At 40.6% G+C, this 19,096-nt stretch overlaps 1 protein-coding gene across 3 annotated transcripts; it reads left to right on the plus strand.

Annotated features, from left to right (window-relative positions):
• Window positions 1-7,198: 7,198 nt before the first annotated feature.
• LOC124862587 (nuclear receptor subfamily 1 group D member 1-like) lies at window positions 7,199-18,803 on the plus strand. Of its 3 annotated transcripts, none has more exons than XM_047356578.1 (8): window positions 7,199-7,427; window positions 12,684-12,968; window positions 13,206-13,294; window positions 13,418-13,562; window positions 14,605-15,281; window positions 15,366-15,551; window positions 17,399-17,609; window positions 18,268-18,803. In XM_047356578.1, the coding sequence occupies exons 1-8, from the start codon at window positions 7,403-7,405 to the stop codon at window positions 18,483-18,485; spliced, it is 1,836 nt and encodes a 611-aa protein (XP_047212534.1). In that variant the 5' UTR covers window positions 7,199-7,402; the 3' UTR covers window positions 18,486-18,803. The 3 variants fall into 3 exon arrangements, with proteins under 3 accessions (XP_047212534.1, XP_047212535.1, XP_047212536.1); XM_047356579.1 differs by having other exon boundaries at window positions 12,687-12,968; XM_047356580.1 differs by lacking the exon at window positions 7,199-7,427 and adding an exon at window positions 7,777-7,919.
• Window positions 18,804-19,096: the final 293 nt, after the last annotated feature.

Here is a 19,096-nt window from a genome sequence, read left to right on the forward strand (position 1 = left end):
CCTCTTTTCTACTCCTTCTTCCAGTTCTTACTTCTCCTACTATCTTGTTGATTCTGTAAAACCATCTTCCTTTCTTTTCTTCATCCCACCTTTTTTGCCACTCTTTCCTGATTCTCTGTTTAATTATATTTCTTGCCTCTGACCTACTAATATTAATTATAAAGCTAATGTTGTTTTGTGTTGCCTTCTTTGCTATCCTGTCCGTCTTCTCATTCCCTCCAACTCCTACATGTGCTGGTACCCATAAAAACACTAATATTAATCCCATTCTTTGTATTCTAAATAAAGTATGTTTTATTTCCAACAAAATGTCTGGTCTACCCTCTGAATGATTATGTTTTAAACTTAATAATGCTGAACTTGAGTCTGAACAAATGATTGTTTTTAATGGTTTTATATCCTCCACCCACTGCACTGCTAATAATATTGCTAATAATTCTCCTGAATATACTGATAATCCATCTGTAATTCTTTTTCCTACTTTTATTTTAAATTCTGGTATTATAAATGCTACTCCTATTTTTTCATCTGTTTTTGATGCGTCTGTGTAAATCTGGACATAATGATAGTAATTGTTTATATATTCTTGTATTATATTTGAATCTAAAATACATTTCTTATCCTTTTTCTTTTCCATCAACACCATATCCATCACTGCTTCTGGTAACAGCCACGGTGGCACTACTGGCAAAGGCAACATTGAACTTATTTCTTTTTCATATATCTGAAATTCTTCTGCTATATTATTGATAATCCAACCAAAACTCTTAACTTGTTTTTTTTCTTTTTCCCAGCATGGTTTGAAAATATCACGTGTGGGATGATCCAGATTATTGCTTTGTAAATTTATCAAGTAATTTATTGCTAACTGTTTCCTTCTTAAATCTAATGGCATCTCTCCCATCTCTACCTGAAGTTCTGCTATTGGACTGGTTCTGATTGCTCCTGTACTAATTCTTAAAGCTTGATGTTGTATATTGTCTAATTTTATAAGATGAGTGTTTGCTGCTGATCCATAAATTATACTTCCATAATCAATATTTGATCTAATTAATCCTATATATATTCTTTTTAATGATGTTCGATCTGCTCCCCAATCAATACCAGCCATACATCTCATAATGTTTAATATTCTTTTGCATTTATCTATGATTTTTTCTATATGTACTTTCCATATAATTTTTTCATCAAACCATATACCTAAAAATTTTATATTTTTTACTTGTTCTAAAACTTGATTGTATAATTTTAGTTTTATATTTTCTCTTTTCCTTTTCTATGTAAACATCATTACTTTTGTTTTTTCCACTGAGAATTTAAATCCCCATTGATTTGCCCATTGTTCTATTCTAATAATCTCATCCTGTATTTTCTTTTCAATAAGTTTGATATTACGACACCTTTTCCATATAGCTCCATCATCTGCAAATAGTGAGCAACCGACTTCCTTACCAATATTTTTAAATACATCATTTATCATTATAGAAAACAATAACGGACTTATAATACTTCCTTGAGGAGTACCATTATCTATTATATATTTATCTGACAATTCTTGACCAATTCTTACTTGTATTTTTCTATTTGATAAAAAATCTTTAATCCAGTTATACATTTTTCCAGTAATACCCATTTTATTTAATTTAATTAATAATCCTTCAACCCACATCATGTCATAAGCTTTTTCTATATCAAAAAATACAGCTACTACATTTTCTTTGTTTATTTGTGCTCTCCTAATTTCATATTCTAAACATAATGCAGTCATTTGTGCTTCTCCCTTTTCTAAACCCATTTTGATTTCTAGATATATATCCATTAATATTTAAATAATATGTTAATCTATTATTAATCATTTTTTCCATTATTTTACAAATATTTGATGTTAATGCGATCGGTCTATAATTTTCTGGTTTTGTGTTATCTTTTCCTGGTTTAACTATTGGAATAATTATTGCTTCCTTCCAGCTCTGTGGCAGCTCTCCCTCCTCCCAGACTTTATTGTATAATTATAATATTTTGTCTTTTGCTTTGTCATTAAGATGTTCTATCATCGTACAGTAAATTTGATCTTTTCCAGGTGATGTATTTTTTGTTTTCCTGGTTACAAAGTTCAACTCTCCTTTTGTAAATGGCTCATTTATTAATTTATTTGTATCTACATTATTTTGCATTAATTCTTTATATTTCATCTTTGTGATTTCCCTACCTTTCTTTCCCTCTTCACTAATATTATTTGAACTATGAATTTTACTAAATGTTTTAGCTAATATTTCTGCTTTTTCTTTATCTTCCGTTATAGTTATATTATCTATTTTTAATATAGGATATCCATATTCTTTTCTAATACCCTTCATTCTTTTAATCGTTTTCCAAATTTGATCAATTTTTGTTTCTCTCCCTACGGTATTACAAAAGTTTCTCCAATATTCTCTTTTTGCATGTTTAATGATCTTTCTTACCTTTGCCTGCTTTCTTTTGTACTCAATTAGATTCTGATAAATTGGGTTATTTTTAACATTTTAAATGCTTTATTTCTTAATTTTATTACTTCACTACAATCTTTTGTCCACCATGGCACAATTTTTTTATCGTTCTTTCTTACTCCTTTTTTTATTGATTCTTCTGCAGCCTGTAATATTTTTTTACAGATATTTATATTTAAACTATTTATATCAATTGACTCATCTATTTCTTCCAATTTCTTTTGACTTAAATATTTAAATTTTTCCCAATCAGCCTTATTAAAATTCCATCTTTTATATAATCCTGTATTCCTGTTATTTATTAATATTCCTGTTATGATTTTAATGGGGTAATGATCACTACCTACTGTTGTATCTTTGTCAATGTTCCACTCACAGTTATTAGCTAAACAATTTGATACTATTGTTAAATCAATCACAGACTCTGTACCTGTTTTTACATTAATTCTTGTTCCTTTTCCATTATTTATACATACCAAATTTTTTATTTCCATTATTTCTTCAATAACTTGTCCATTTTTATCATTACATTTTCCCCATAATGTGCTGTTAGCATTAAAATCTCCACACCAGATTACTTTTCCTTCTAAGTATCCCATTAATTCATCCATCAACTCAAATGATAATATTTTACATGGATTATAAAAATTTATTATTTTACATTTTTCCTTTTTATTGTAAATTTCAACTACTATATATTCTAACTCTTTACCTTTTCCTAATATCTGATATTGTATCCCTTCTTTTATAAATATTCCACATCCTCCTCCACTTCCTTCTATTCTATCCCTTCTGATACTATTATACCCTTTAAACACAAAATCTAGGTTTGGTTTTATCCATGTCTCCTGTATACATATAATTTCTGGTTTTTCTTCAATTCCATCAATATACCATTTAAATTCCTGTCCATTAGCGATTAAACTTCTTTCATTCCACTGTAATATTATCATATATTTCTATCAGTTGGGGTTCCTCCTTGCCTTCCATCTGTTTCCAACATTTTATTAATGTTTTCCCAAGATCCTTCTTTAAACCCTAAGAACTTTTCTGCTCCTCTGACTATTATTTTAATCTTTTCTGTTTTGTGTTTAGCCTGTTCAGTGCAGTTAATGACATAAGCTATGAATAATATCAGTTTTTCCACAGACATTGTAACATTTTCCTCTGATTCTACTTTTCTTTGTTGATAATCTGGAATCCTAATTTGACCTTCATCCCTTGATCTTTCTTTCTGTACATTTTTTACTGCTTCAGCATAGCTTATGTTTTTAGTCATTTTAATTTGTTGGATTTCTTTTGCTTTCTTCCTTACCTCACATCCCCCGAATGTAACTCTATGTTGCCCTCCACAATTGCAACATTTTTCCTGCACTTCTTCCCCACAATCTTCAATTCTGTGATCTTCTCCACACTTTGGACATCTTTGTTAACCTTTTCAGACAGCTGCTATATGACCATATCTCTGACATTTATAACATCTTAGTGGTGGAGGAATGAAAGGCCTCACAGGAAAACTCAGATATCCTATTTTGACATTTTGTGGCAACACCTTTTCTTCAAAATCTATTAAAATTAACAGGCTTCCTACTCTTTCTCCATTTACATTTTTAGTCAGTCTTTTGAGATTTTTTATCTTTGCACCAACAATGCTTTTTTTTAACTTGTCTATATCTTCCTCCATAGGAATGCCATAAATTACCCCCCGAATGATTTTATCTTCTCCTATAATCTTCCTCTCTGTCACCGTTTTCTTGCAAATGTTTTCAACTTGTAAAGCCTTTCTTCTTTGTTCTTCAGTTTTACACACCACCAGTATATTTCCATCTCTCAAGACCTTCACCATTTCAACATCTCCTATCTTTTTTTTAATTTCTCTAGATAGTGAAATAGGACTCAGGTTCTCTTTTTCTTCTTCATTTTTTATCTTTAATATTATTTTACATTCTTCCCTTCCGATTTTCCTCCTAACTTCTCTCTCTTCTTCAGAACTGTTTTCTTCCAACTCTCTTTTACTCCTTTGGCTGTCTAACATTTTTCCTTCTTCTGCTTTACCTCTTCCGCATCCTCTCCCTCTACTTACTGGCGTCCATTCATCAAAGTCCATATTATCCTCCTGTGTGTCCATTCTGAACCATTCACATACCAGTTTATGCCTTTTACTGCCACTTCCAAAAGTAAATAATTTCTACCACTGTGGGGTTCTAAGTAGACCAACGTTTTCAGATCGAAGTTTCGCGCTCCGCCGACCGGTTCGAACCTTCTGCCCTGACCGTTGTCGTTTTCCTAGACAATACATTGCAGCTGCGCGACCCATATGAGGGTCCTTGCATCAGGAACACAGCCTAAAGCTGGTTCTACACAGAACAGTGGGACTGAGACCCAGTGAGCTACCACACCATCATGTATTACATATCAATTTCTTTTTAAGTTGTTTTCTGGCTTGTGGCTCGCAACAGTCATTCAGTTCCATGTCTGACAATGAAACAAGTCTTTTAACTGTATGGAAGGAAAGAAGAGAGCACAAGGAACCAGAATGTTCACGTCACCTTGGGAACGTCAAACTCGAGCATCGATGGATAACACAATGGCCACCTAGAGATCAGAGATATTAGTGGGCAGCAGAAATTTAAGGTCATAAGTGAAGTTCAGTTTTTTTCCGTCTAAGGATTCAAATACACACAATATACTGACAACTCAACACAACAAACACTGTCTGAAAAGGCGTAGATTGTTCTGCCTACGTATTCGTGTCAATAACATTTCAAACTTCAGAATATCCACCCTTCAGTAAGTGCTTGTACCAAAGTCCTGTACTTTACCAATACAGTAAACATTTTTTAAACAAAGAAAGGGAAAAGATTCTCAATGGACGTTTACAACTGGGCCACAAATTCACTTCTTTCGACAAACACACATTTCTGCTGTATGTTTGTTCTTAATTCAGATTTTTTTTAAACATCTGTGGATACTTAATCTCATTCTGACTTATCTGGATTCACTGAATACACCAAGGAACCATGTTAATATGCTCTTTGCACATTATTTGATTAGTTTTATAGTCGACCAAGTCATGAAAGTTGAAGGTCTGTTAAATGCTGAAAGGTAAATAGTTATAAGGTTATTAGGAGGAATGTTTTCTGACTGAAATAACTTGGAGACCTAACAGATAGACACTCCACCACGGATTTAAAAGCTGTTGTGAGCCCTGTTCTCCACCATGGAGAATGACCACTTGTGACAAAAACTAACTCAAAACACTGCAATTCTGCTCGCATTCAGATAAAAGTAATTGTTGCTCCTGTCCTGACTGGCATTGTTACTCTGATATCTCCAGTCAACAGGTTCCTCCCAACAACGTTGTCCCCAGAATACTTTATATTAGCAAGTCATGGAGAGATTGTCCAAGTCTCACTTTTCTATTATTTTTCAGACTTTCAGTCAGAAAGGAGGAACTTAGTGGCAGAACGATTGTGGCACAATAAGATCTCAGTGGACAAGGAGTGAAAAACTGAAAAACAAACAAACAGAAATGTGTTGGTTCTGAGAGTCCAGAATGGACCTGTGTCAGGTTCTGAGAGAGGTTAAGATGTTATTGCATTCTATAATTAAGCTAAAGGCTCAGCAAAAAAACTTCCTGTGTTACAGGATGAGAGAGGGGAGGACATTAACATCCCTCAAGTTTTGCCACTGAAGGTGAAAATGCGTCACGTCAACATAAGGCCCACATGCACAGTCAGGTCGGTTTGCCCCAATCATTGTTTACATTTTTATTCCGATATTTATGTCCATGCTTTTCTGATTCTGATTCTGATTCTGATTCTGATGCAAACATGCCTAGTGATTGAACACAGACTGTCACATAATGGGAACAACTTTTGACAAACGGAGATAGTGGAAATCAGATCAAGTAGAGGCTATTTTAAAATATATATTTCACACGTTGTTGTCATCATCAAAAATATAAAATGCCTTTTACATAGTTTCAAGTTATTCTTTGTGGGATTTCAGCTGCTAACACTAAACTGTGACAACAAACTAAAGGATATGAAACATAATAAAATGAAAATAATGACATCCTTTCTGGACTGGGTCTTGGGGTCCTAACACCACCACCGGCTGCAGCTCCACCTTCGGCATCACTGTCTGATGCTGACAGCGAGACTAGACAAACAGGTGAGCAGAGGGAAATTGTTGTATCCCAGTAGCATCTAACACAAAATTTATGCTGGAGCAAATACCTTTAATAAGTATGAACAATATAATGAAGAGTTGTATGGAAATTAAAAGAGACTATGAGAATAAACATGATTTATTTAGTTTAATTACAATAGACAAATCTAAAAGTTGATGCCTTGCATCAAGAAGGTCCTGGGTTCAACTCCCGGGGATTGAACCAAGGACCCCCACCCAGGAGTAGGTTCTCTCCGGGTACTCCGGCTTCCTCCCACAGTCCGAAAACATGATTGTAGGGTTAATTGGTCTCTCTAAATTGCCCTTAGGTGTGAATGGGAGTGTGCGTGGTTTTTTGGAGATCTAAGAGCTAAAACCTGAGGGATCCAGGAAATTCAGCAGAATCAGAACCTGCTGCACTAACAGGGAGGACCAGCAATCTGTCAATAGAAACAGACTACACCTCCCACAACCCCCCTCTGTCTGCACACAGGCAGTCGTTTCTGCTGTCCACGTGCAAGAGGGAGGGGCGGAAAAGTGTGTCACGTGGTCCCGTTTTTTGCCGCGTGATGATGGTTTGAAGTGAGAGCAGCAGCCGCAGAGAGACCGAGAAACGCAGCAGAACCAGACTCTTCCTGCGGAGGTTCTTCGCTTTAACTTCTCCCTGGGATGTTCACACGGCGGCAGCTGTGCGGGACTAGTACCGAGCGCGCGTGTGCGTGACTGGACTCTGGTTCGGCTTGATGGACACAAACAACAACAACTCAGGTAAATATTCGGGTTCTGGGCTCCTCGTTCACTGGGGTTTCAGTCGGGCACAATGTGTTTAATGCGTGACGTGTTGGTTCGGAGCTCAGAGTGTTTTTTAAAAGCGGCCAGAACTCAGCTGGAGTTCAGTCCAGTCAGATTTTAACTGGAGTTCAGTCCAGCTGCAGGGACATAGACTACACAGAGGTTTCTGTTAAGTTCGGGTCCATCAGCTGGCCCTGGTGCCGCTTGTGCACGTGTTGACCAGTCTGTCACGAGGACCGTCATCGTGAATGCGCTCATGTTTACGGGAAGTGGGTCGAGGTGACAGCAGGTTTTTCGGTTTCTGGTGGAGGGTTCGGGTGTGTGTTCACATGGAGCGGCGCAGTGAGCCATGTGCGCTTTGTTTTTACGGAGCTGCGCGGCTTCTGATTGGCTGCTGCAGGGACTGAGGTCATTACACAATCCTCCCCCTGCTGCTCCTCGGCGACGTTTGAGCGGATCAATAATCAGGTAACAACCACAAAACTGTCAGGTGCAGGTAAATGTCATGAAGCCTGAGGAGCATCTGAGGAGTTTTATTCTGATTAATATCCAGACTGGGAGCTAAATCAACAGTCTGCAGAGTCAAAGTCACTGAATCTGATTCACTTGCAGCAGGAAGGGTGACTGTGTGATCTCAGCCGTATCTCTCTCTCACACACACACACTCAGACTTTTAATCCTGCTCATCTGAGCTCAGATCAGCAATTAATTCCCTGGAATTCTGCTAAATTCAGTATAATATGGAGAAACAGGGAGAGGTCTTGTTACTTAGCCCACCTCATGTTGTTGAAATCTGATGACTCAGTCTCATCAACCTTTCTCACTGATCCTGATAGTTTCATTGTATATGTTAGCATCTCTTTAAGGCTTTAAGACTTTAAACAAAGGCTTATGTCTCGTTTTGTTTGTTTTCTGCCTTTTACTTTCTGTCTTGTTTTATTTATTTCTGTCTCATTTGTTTCTGTAATATTTAGTTAATTATTTTTCTTTTTATTGTGCTTGTGTCTTGTTAGGCTGTGTCCCTGTCTTGTTAGGCGCTGTCCCTGTCTTGTTAGGCTGTGTCCCTGACTTGTTAGGCTGTGTCCCTGTCTTGTTAGGCTGTGTCCCTGTCTTGTTAGGCTGTGTCCCTGTCTTGTTAGGCTGTGTCCCTGTCTTGTTAGGCTCTGTCCCTGTCTTGTTAGGCTGTGTCCCTGTCTTGTTAGGCTCTGTCCCTGTCTTGTTAGGCTGTGTCCCTGTCTTGTTAGGCTCTGTCCCTGTCTTGTTAGGCTGTGTCCCTGTCTTGTTAGGCTCTGTCCCTGTCTTGTTAGGCTCTGTCCCTGTCTTGTTAGGCTCTGTCCCTGTCTTGTTAGGCTGTGTCCCTGTCTTGTTAGGCTGTGTCCCTGTCTTGTTAGGCTCTGTCCCTGTCTTGTTAGGCTGTGTCCCTGTCTTGTTAGGCTGTGTCCCTGTCCCATTTAGGCTGTGTCCCTGTCTTGTTAGGCTCTGTCCCTGTCTTGTTAGGCTCTGTCCCTGTCTTGTTAGGCTGTGTCCCTGTCTTGTTAGGCTGTGTCCCTGTCTTGTTAGGCTCTGTCCCTGTCTTGTTAGGCTCTGTCCCTGTCTTGTTAGGCTGTGTCCCTGACTTGTTAGGCTGTGTCCCTGTCTTGTTAGGCTCTGTCCCTGTCTTGTTAGGCTCTGTCCCTGTCTTGTTAGGCTGTGTCCTTGACTTGTTAGGCTGTGTCCTGTCTTGTTAGGCTGTGTCCCTGTCTTGTTAGGCTGTGTCCCTGTCTTGTTAGGCTGTGTCCCTGTCCCATTTAGGCTGTGTCCCTGTCTCGTTTGGTCTTGTCCTGTCTTGTTTATTTTATGTCTTACGAGATAACAAGCCTTGTTGGTCCGACAGATAAATGGTTGATAAACCACTGATTACATTTCACTGACTACATTAACCATAAGTCTCTGCTTTGGTTACTGTCAGTATATTAATCTGATGCAAAGTCTTAGGTTCCTCTGGTTTCTGTCCAAAATAAAAATACCCCGTTCTGCTCTTTGATTGGCTGTTTGCTGGCGAGGCATTCTGGGAGCTCTGGTTCTCTCCTTTCAGTGACCCTGATGTGTTGTGTGTCCTGATAAGCATGCAGATCAGACATCACATGTTTTATATCAGGAAGGAGAGTTTTGTGTTTTACTGTAAAAAGAAACGAGCAATGAGCTGCAGCCGCTGGGTTGTTTCACACAGGTGTGTTTCCAATGTAAAATGTGACACACATGTTTAGGTCATTTTTCTGTGTGACTTTTAGCCTGCGAACATACAGCATGACCTTACAGAAAGAACATAATGTCCACAATGAGACACGACACTTTTTTCCAGAAATAAACCGTAACAATGAAACAAAACTACAAAAAGATGCTAAATGCCCATTCAGAGACAGACAACAGTAACTCTTTTATTCCATTTTTACTTTGCATTCACGTCTCTTTATTAATATAAATAAATGTTCAAACATAAACGGAAACGTACATACACAAAATCAAGACAAATAGAGAAAAATGACCACAGAGGGACAGAAAACAACCAAAACACCAACAAAGAACCAACCACCATCTAAAAGGTCCAGGAACCCTTACAGCCACCATAGAGCTAGACCCACCAGAGCAGCAGAGCTCCTCAGCCTGATTCCCACCTACAGCTCACTGTGTTTTAGCTGCATGGATCAGCAATTACAACCCGAAGATGATCTGCAGTGCAGTACCCCCGCCTTACTGGGACTCAGACCTGTTTAGATGGAGACACGACTGGGATGTGTTCTCCTCATGGGGACATAAAGTCATGAAGTAAAGATTTAGAATGAAAGCTCTTGGCATCATGTGAAGATTAGCTTAGAAAATAAATTAGTGGGAAGTCCTAATAAGGAGCGCTTTGTGTTTGACTGTGTCTTTCTCACGTAGCAGCTGCTCAGTCTGGCTGAAGGTGGAGGCAAGGCAGGACTTCTCATCAGTGGGACGGTCACATTGACGAGTGTGTGTGGGGGCGGTGGAGGATGTGGGGAGCGTGAGCACGGGGAGAACAGGAGGCGTGACTGTGGGTGGGACTCCCCTCAGCCAGTCTCGTTGTGAGGACGTGTGTGCGGAGGAGGCACGTGGCCTGGAGGTGTAACCACAGAGAGAGCACGAGGAGGAGGAGGAGGGGGCTCCTTTGGAGCTGTGTGTCCTCTCTGTGATGTTTTACCTCAGTGAAACTTTATAAAACGTCCATTCATCTTCTGCTTCATGTAAAACAATTTCTATGGTCACATTTCCCCTCTGATTGTTCCACATTAGACGGGCACCCGGCAGGCAGCTGCTCTTTGTGTTGGTGGCCCAGATGGTCAATGAAGGGAGGACGTGATCACGCCTCTCTTCTTTCTTCTTTTACACACATCATACAGTTTTTACATAAAGCCTCAAAAATAAGGCCTGAGGAAGACATGAAGTAACCTCACTGAGAGGCAAAACACACAGCGGGAGGCGTTACTACCACAAAGAGAGGCAACAGTTGGATTAAAAACATCCACAAAGAAGCAAATCTCTCATGAGGAAGATGCAAAACTACCACAAAGAGACAAAGATGTAAGAAGCAGTCTGCTTCCTAGTAAAATATCAATGTTCTTTCCTTAAACATGCATCATGCTCCGATGATCATCATATTTACCATGCATGTGGAGTAACACCATGAGAACAGCCTCAGGTAGTTAACCCTGACCGATGCTGAGCTCCACATGGCGATGTTGATGTGAGAATCCTCCTTTTGTCACTCAGACAGATTCACGTGCTGCTCTGACACGTGAACATGTGGCACACCTGTTCTCCATGGCTGCAGTGATGCAGAGTCCCTGCTTCTTCTTCAGCTGTGTGGGAGCTCCCTCTCCTCCCTGAAACTCGGGTCATGCTGCTAGATGGTTGGCAAGTCTGCGTGGCAGCAGATGGATGAAGACATCTCACAGATCACTTCCTGCTTGTCTCAAGTTGGTTTTATCAGAGGGGGAAACCTCCTGTTGTCTGTGTGGAGGAGGAGCAGGAAATATTCTGCTTTCATCTGCTCCTCTGTCTGTTTCTGATGCTCACCCTAAACCAGTTTAGCCATCCTGCATCCACCCATTCATCCATCCATCCTGTCAGAGACAAGGAGGGGTGAGGAAAGGTGGAGGCAAGCAGCCCCTCCCCCTTCTATTCCCAAATTTCCTAGGAAGTCTGTTTGTGTGGGACTTTAGCAACGTCGGTTTGTTCCCATGGTGACAACAAAACCAGCACAAGCCCACCCCTCGGCGACAAATGGCTACACCACCTCGTGCAGAGCCGTGTGAGGTCACTGACCCGATCCCAGCACATCAGTTCTTCCTCTCTGTGGACATCGACGATGAAAATCTGGACAGGGAAAACAGATTCCTAGGATCTCTGGGAAACTTTAACTGGATATCAGACCATCTTCATGTGTTCTTATCAGTAGCTGATGATTTTATCTGCTCCCCCTGCAGACTCAAACATCAGGACGTTTGTTTCAGGCCCTTACTCTGACAGGTACATTTTGCTCCATCCATCTTCCCATCAACTCTAACCAGCTTCTCTGTCTCTGCTGGAGAAAACAGCATGATGCTACCTCCACCATGTTTCACTGTGGGGATCGGGATGCTGTGCAGGTTGTGAGCAGAGCTGCGTCTTCCACATGTTTGCTGTGTCCCCGACAAACTCAGATGGATTTTACGGCTTTCTTTCAACAGTGGCTTTTATCTTCTCACTTCCATGAAGGTCACATTTGTTGAGTTCCTAACTAATGTGGACAGATTCTCCCACCTGAGCTATGGAGTTTTGCAGCTCCTCCATAGGTCTGTTGGTTGTTTCTCTAATTAATTGTTGCTAAGATGCTGAAGTACACACACCTGGACGCTACTGAATAATTAGGTTTCTTCTGAAGGCAGTTGGTAGCACTGGATTGTATTTATGGTATCAGAATGAAGAGGTCTGAATACAAATGTGTCTCACATTTCTCAAACTTTATTTGTAAGAAGTTTTAAATCCATGCATAATTTTCCTCCCACTTCCCATGTACGATCTACTTTGCGTTGCTCTATCATAGTCCTAATAAAACATCTGTGGTAGGAACAGGACAAGTAAAAACATTGCTGTAGAGATAAAACATCTGATCTGCTGTGGTACCGTCACCTGAGACCAGATCCTGCAGCTCGGTTCCAACAGGAGCCTTTAACAATCTCCTCTCTCTTCCAGCAGGAGGTGTGATCTCCTATGTGGGTTCATGTGGAGGCTCTCCTTCCAGAGCAAGTCCAGACTCCATGTACAGCGAGAACTTCAACCCCTGCTTCTCCTCCTCCTCTTCTTTGTTACCCTCCTTCCTCAGCAGCAGCTCCAGTTCAGGCTCTGCAGGAGACGACGGCTCGTCCTCCACCTCCTCCTCTTCAGCAGGAGGTTCTCCTCAAGGCCGAGACGATGGCAGCGATGGCACCAGCATCTCTCAGAGAGCTTCGTCCAGGAAGTCTGTGGCCAGTTTGAACAGTAAGTTTTAACAATGAATATATGTGCAAAAGTCTTGGATCAGGTCTCGTTTCTTATTTACCTTCCTGTGATGTGTGTGTGACTGTTTTCATCTTTTAAAGTAGTTCTGATCCAGACTTGTTGAGGCTTTCTAAATGTTTCTTTGGATGTGGGCTTCAATGAAGCTACATGTAAAGAAACAGGGGCAGGGCGAAGATGTCTGCTGTGTTTCTGATGGTCCTGTTTGTTGTGTTTCAGAGCTGAATGGCATGGTGCTGCTCTGCAAGGTCTGCGGGGACGTGGCCTCTGGTTTCCATTATGGAGTGCACGCCTGTGAAGGATGCAAGGTGAGAGGTGAAGCCCCCACAAACCCAACATGGTGATCATGTGATCATCAGACATATTGGAGAGCTCATTGTGTTTCCTCTTCTGACTCTGAGCTCAGTTGTCCTCACTGTTGCCCCCTGCAGGGCTTCTTCCGCCGCAGCATCCAGCAAAACATCCAGTATAAGAAGTGTCTGAAGAGTGAGAGCTGCACCATCATGAGGACCAACAGGAACCGCTGCCAGCAGTGCCGCTTTAAGAAGTGCCTTTCTGTGGGCATGAGCCGAGACGGTGAGTGTGATGAACAGAACATGCCAGATCTTTAACAGCTTCCTTCAAAGTCCTTCACAATGGCCCTGCTGGATTGTTAGGTGGATGTTTTGTCAATTTCTCTTAAATTATCTTATTTTCAAATACAATGAAGTGAAAACAGTGGAAGTCAGGATAATTTTATCTACTAGGACCGATTGTTGATGTTTTGGGTCTCTTGTCTAAAGAATTTGCTGGAATAAAAATTTGTCAATTTTTCTTACTGGCTGTCTTGCACAATGTGGCTCAAACATTTCCAGAAGTCCACTTTTGATTGGTTCATCAGAACTTCATGATGCCTCCCTCCTGAGAAGCTGCCTGCTCCTAAGGCACCTAAGTTCTGACTCGGTCAAGACACGATTAGAACCATCAAGAAGCTTTCTCTTAGTTGTGTCCGAACCAGGACACATTTGGTTGCGTAAATGTTTCTGTTTTTTAATCATACTCACAGCTGTGAATCAAACACATTAATCAAAGTAGAATTGACCTCCATGATTGAGCCAACAGGCTGATTCTGGACTTGTCTTTTCCTGTTCTGTACTAGTAGTTCTGTTGGGTGTCAGAACTTTAGCCTTCTCTTTAATCTCCAGAGAGACTGATAAACCTCTCCAATTTCACTCAACAGGAAGTGAAAGAATTTATCCTTCTGACAGATATTTGGTAGATAATAATAATAATAACACATTTTATTTGTATAGCACTTTTCTATAAAAACCAAAGACACTTTACAGGAGTCAAACAAAATTACAAGATCAAAACACTTAAGTACATGAAACAAAGTCATAAGAGCAAGACACATAAATCCATCACTAGACATTACCAATAAAGGGAGGAGGATCTTTTTGACAAGAATTATGAAACCAGCTGAACTTGGAGCTATGAACATTAACATAGTTTGACGTATCTTTCCAGTAGTACACCTGTGTACCTGGCCACCAGTGGAACAGTTCAGGTTTTGCACTTCCAGGTCGTTTCCAAACTCCGCCTCATCTTATGATGCTCCTCCTTTCTTTTCTGTCCACAGCTGTTCGTTTTGGCCGGATCCCGAAGCGGGAGAAGCAGAGGATGCTGGCTGAGATGCAGAGCGCCATGAACAACATGGTTAACAACCAGCTGCAGAACGACTTTCAACTCGCCAGTCTGTCCTCTTCCTCATCGTCCTCCACACCCTTTCCATGTCCGGGTGTGACCATCGCTCCACAACCCCAGCCGTCGGCCCTCCCAGTCGCTCCTTCTTCCCCCTCACCTGCACCACCTGCCTCTTCCTCCCATCCATCTCCTCCTCCTCTCTCTTGTCGGAGCACCTCCTCTTCCTCTCCACCCCCCAGCCCTGGGACTGACTCCACCATTAATGCCATTGCCCGCGCTCACCGTGAAACCTTCCTTTACGCACAAGACAAGCTGACCAATCCCCATGTTCCACCGCAGCAGCAGAGTAACAACGCCCACCACGATGATGGGGAGGCGGAGCTTTGGTCTAACCGCTGTCATAATCGCTTCGATTCGAATGGCTACAGCAAAAACAACAATAATAATGAAAAGAACGCCAACAAGGACTGCTACCTGCTGCAGGATCACAGCACCATAAATCACCATAGCAACAGGGGGTGGCGTTTGCCACACAGTTATCTGAATGGAGGAGAGAGTCATGCGACTCAGAGGCCTACCTGTCCATTGAAGAATTGTTCTGGAATTGTTCTGGTAAGATCCAGTCTGCCGATAGGACTACGATAACCACCACAACCAGTTTTCTAAAGTTTTTCTAACTAGACTTTATTTTTGCAGGCTTGTCCAATGAACATGCAGCCTCATGCAGACCCTTTAAAGACCTCCCAGGAGATCTGGGAGGACTTCTCGCTGTCCTTCACCCCCGCCGTCAGGGAGGTGGTGGAGTTCGCCAAACATATCCCAGGATTCAGTGCTCTGTCCCAGAACGACCAGGTCACCCTGCTGAAAGCTGGCACCTTCGAGGTAAAATGTTAATCCATATATCAGGGTCATGATGTCTTCAGTGTCGGTTCAGTTTAAATTCTGTTTCCATTTTGTAGTTTGTTTCTGTCCTTAAAGCGGACATAGATAGCGTCTTAAAGGGTTAAATCTGTTGGGTTTTTTTTTTCAGATTGTTTTTCCCCAAAGGAATAAAAGGAACTGATAAATATGGCACTGCTAGCATCTTCTTAAATCCTAACAAAGTATTTACTGCTATATGAGCAGAAACTAGATAATTAGCACCAATATCAACCAAAAACCTAAAGTTTGCTGTAAATAATAATAGGCTATAAATAAAGCTTTAAAAAAATAAAACAAGATTATGTTAAAGACAAGTGAGGTTGTTGTGGTTGGAATTTATAAATTTATACTTCTACCTCCTTTTCGAATATGGAAGAAGTAAATATATAGTTTGTTAATAATGTGAATGTGTTTATGTTTGAAATAAACCTACACCTAAGATAAATAATAGGCTCCTACATTAACCTAACAAAAACAGCTTAGCTAAAACAAAATATTACTTGCTCATGTTAGCCTAATCAAACATCTTGCTTGCTATAAAGAGATTCTGTTTATTAATAAGTTGGGCTAAAACGTTCACATTATTTGAAACAATTTAAAGTTAACTGCTAGCATATGCTAAATTTTAGTGGCTACATTAATGCAGCAAAAGCTCCTTTGATGAAACAAAATTAGGTTAGCTAATAAGTTCGCCCTAAATAAATATTACATCAGTCATAACACAATGTTAGTTGATAAGTTCATCTAATTCAAAAGAAATTTTTTTTCAAACAAGATAGCTAATAAATTAAGCTGAAATGCTAGTTGCTACATTGGGCTAATAAAACCAACTTAGCTTGATGTTAGCTGATAAGCTAGCATAAACATTATTACTTAGCTATAGCTAGTTGACAAAAAAGTTGGAAACAAAATTTTAGCTGAAAACCAATTACTATACTTCATGAGACTAGCAAAACCAACTTAGTTTAATGTTAGCTATGAAACTGGCCTGAACAAACATTACATCACTCTTTACAAAACTAGTTAGATCATATGTTTGCCTAGTCGATGATTTGATTTATTAATTAAGACGAGATTTTAGCCACTATCCTGTTGTAAGTATATTCATGTTGATCAAAACTAGCAATTATTCAATGTGAATGACTCATGCCTAGCTCATGGAAACACTGAAATTACAAATGTGACTTTGCTGACCCCCGGGAACCAATTGGGTCCTTTTAGCCATTTTTTGCTTGTTATTGGTTAGTATTTTTGTCTGACAAAAACCTAATGACTAATTTTTTCCAAAGGTTAATAGTTTGAATCAAGATTAAAAACTGCCACCTCATTTCTCATCACACCTTCACAATTTAAAAGTTACACATCCACTGCACACATGGGACTGTCGGCCCAAAGGATCCCTATTAATGACTATTCAAACAACATTTTTGGGATATTTTTAAATTGACCCTTCGCAAAAAGGTTATACACATGACCACCTCTACAATCTTAGCCTCCAGGTTGAAATACGTTTCAACAGTTTCCTGAATTTACAGATTTCACCATTAGTTGGAAGCTGAGGTAATGTAGGGGTGTAAATGGAGTCATTCTGTTGTGTTTTGCTGCAATATTATGGTGTATTTTTGAAGCAGGAGCTTCTTTATTGTTCAGCTCCTTCTCTGTCCATGGTGAAGTCAGAATAAACCACACAGTTAATTCAAACATCTCACTCTGAACCTCTGTTCTGTTTTTTTCTACATAAAATTGGTTTCATTTAGACAAAAATGGCACCTAAACTTTTATTGACTGGGCTTTGACTCTTGCTCCAGGTACTGATGGTGCGATTCTCGTCATTGTTCAACATGATAGAACAGACTGTGACTTTTGTCTCTGGCACCACCTATTCCTTGGAGGAGCTTCAAGCAATGGGGATGAATGACTTGTTGGCAGCCATGTTTGACTTCAGCCAAAAACTGGCCTCACTGAAGCTGAACGCTGAGGAGCTGGGACTGTTCACTGCCGTGGTTCTGGTATCTGCAGGTGAGCATTAACATAGGTGATGTTATTCTGTCTTTGGAATCAATGTTTACTGGAACACCCAACTCTGTCCCAAGTTTCCACCGTTTAGTTGTTGACTTGGGGTGAAGTCAAAGAACTTGGAGGTTGTCCTTCTTCTTTACTACTTATAAAGCACCAGTATCACTTGCAGTCAACAGCCCACAGTACGATGCTGCCACTACCATGCTTGAGAGTTGGTCCTTACGTCCGAAAGCCTCGCATTGACTCCTCCAAACAAATGTCTTGTCATTTTTTCTCCATAAACTCCATATTTGTGTTGTTTGAACATCAATCTCTTTTCCTGAGGATGTTTGGCTTGTCCATGAGGGCAGCTGCAGATTTCAGTGCAGCTTGAAGGTGTATTTTTCAGCCCCCTCTCGGTCCATAGTGATGTAAAACTTTACAGGAGACAGTCACTCTGGTGTTCAAGCAGTTTCTAGTTTGAGTTTGAACCTTTGTGGTTTCCGTGTTGCCCTGAACATCCCAAAGAGTTTCATTCCATCTGAGGAGAGAAAGTTTGGATCTCTTGGGTTTAAAATATGTAAAATATTGAGCTCAGTGTTCCAGAGATGTAACTGAACTCTTTAAACGTCCAACATGTGACTCCTTCCGGTTGTTTGTCTTTGTTGTTCTTTCACAGATCGCTCCGGGATCGAGAACCTGTCATCTGTGGAACATCTTCAGGAGAACCTGATTCGAGCGTTTCGCTGTTTGGTTAACAAGTCGACCGGGCCTAACAGCGACCATCCCAACATGGACTCACCGCGGTTCACCAAACTGCTGCTGCGCCTACCCGACCTGCGGACACTTAACAACATGCACTCAGAGAAGCTGCTGTCCTTTCGCATTGACCCCTGATGACCTCACATATCACATCACTGTAACAAAGGCATGCTCCCCGCCAAAATAAGAGTCTGCTTACACAGCTGCTCTTCAGGGGAAATAACTCTTGAGAGATTTGCACTCTGACACATTCCCACTTCCTGATGGAATCTTCATCATCCCTGATGGTTCTCTGGGTTAAACCTCCAGATATCCTCTTGGAAAACCAGGATACATGGAGACAGGAGCAGCTGGAACAGCATAACAGCACAATCCTGAGCTTTCCAAAACTGTCTTGTTTGTTCGCAGGAACTTGACTGCAGATTTGGCAAACAGAACACAGATCCAGATGCTCACCTCATGCCTCAAACATCTTCATCTGAGTACACAGATATAGTATTAGATCTGAATCACCAGATCTGGAACCAGGTTTGTCCCTCTGAATATTTATGAGCTCTACAGATCCAGAGTCTGACTGGATTGTAACTTCCAGCACAAAGCTCTTCAGGACAAATGTCCAGCTCTTCCTGACAGTCTCTGAGGCAATGGAGAAAAGAGGCAGCTGTGACAGACAGCTTTATGGACCAATGAGACGGCGGGATGCTGAGGAACACCTCAGCTGAACCTCCGCCTAGAACCTGTAAATA

This window comes from Girardinichthys multiradiatus, chromosome X (genome assembly GCF_021462225.1).
Source record: "Girardinichthys multiradiatus isolate DD_20200921_A chromosome X, DD_fGirMul_XY1, whole genome shotgun sequence".
NCBI classification, from domain to species: domain Eukaryota; kingdom Metazoa; phylum Chordata; class Actinopteri; order Cyprinodontiformes; family Goodeidae; genus Girardinichthys; species Girardinichthys multiradiatus.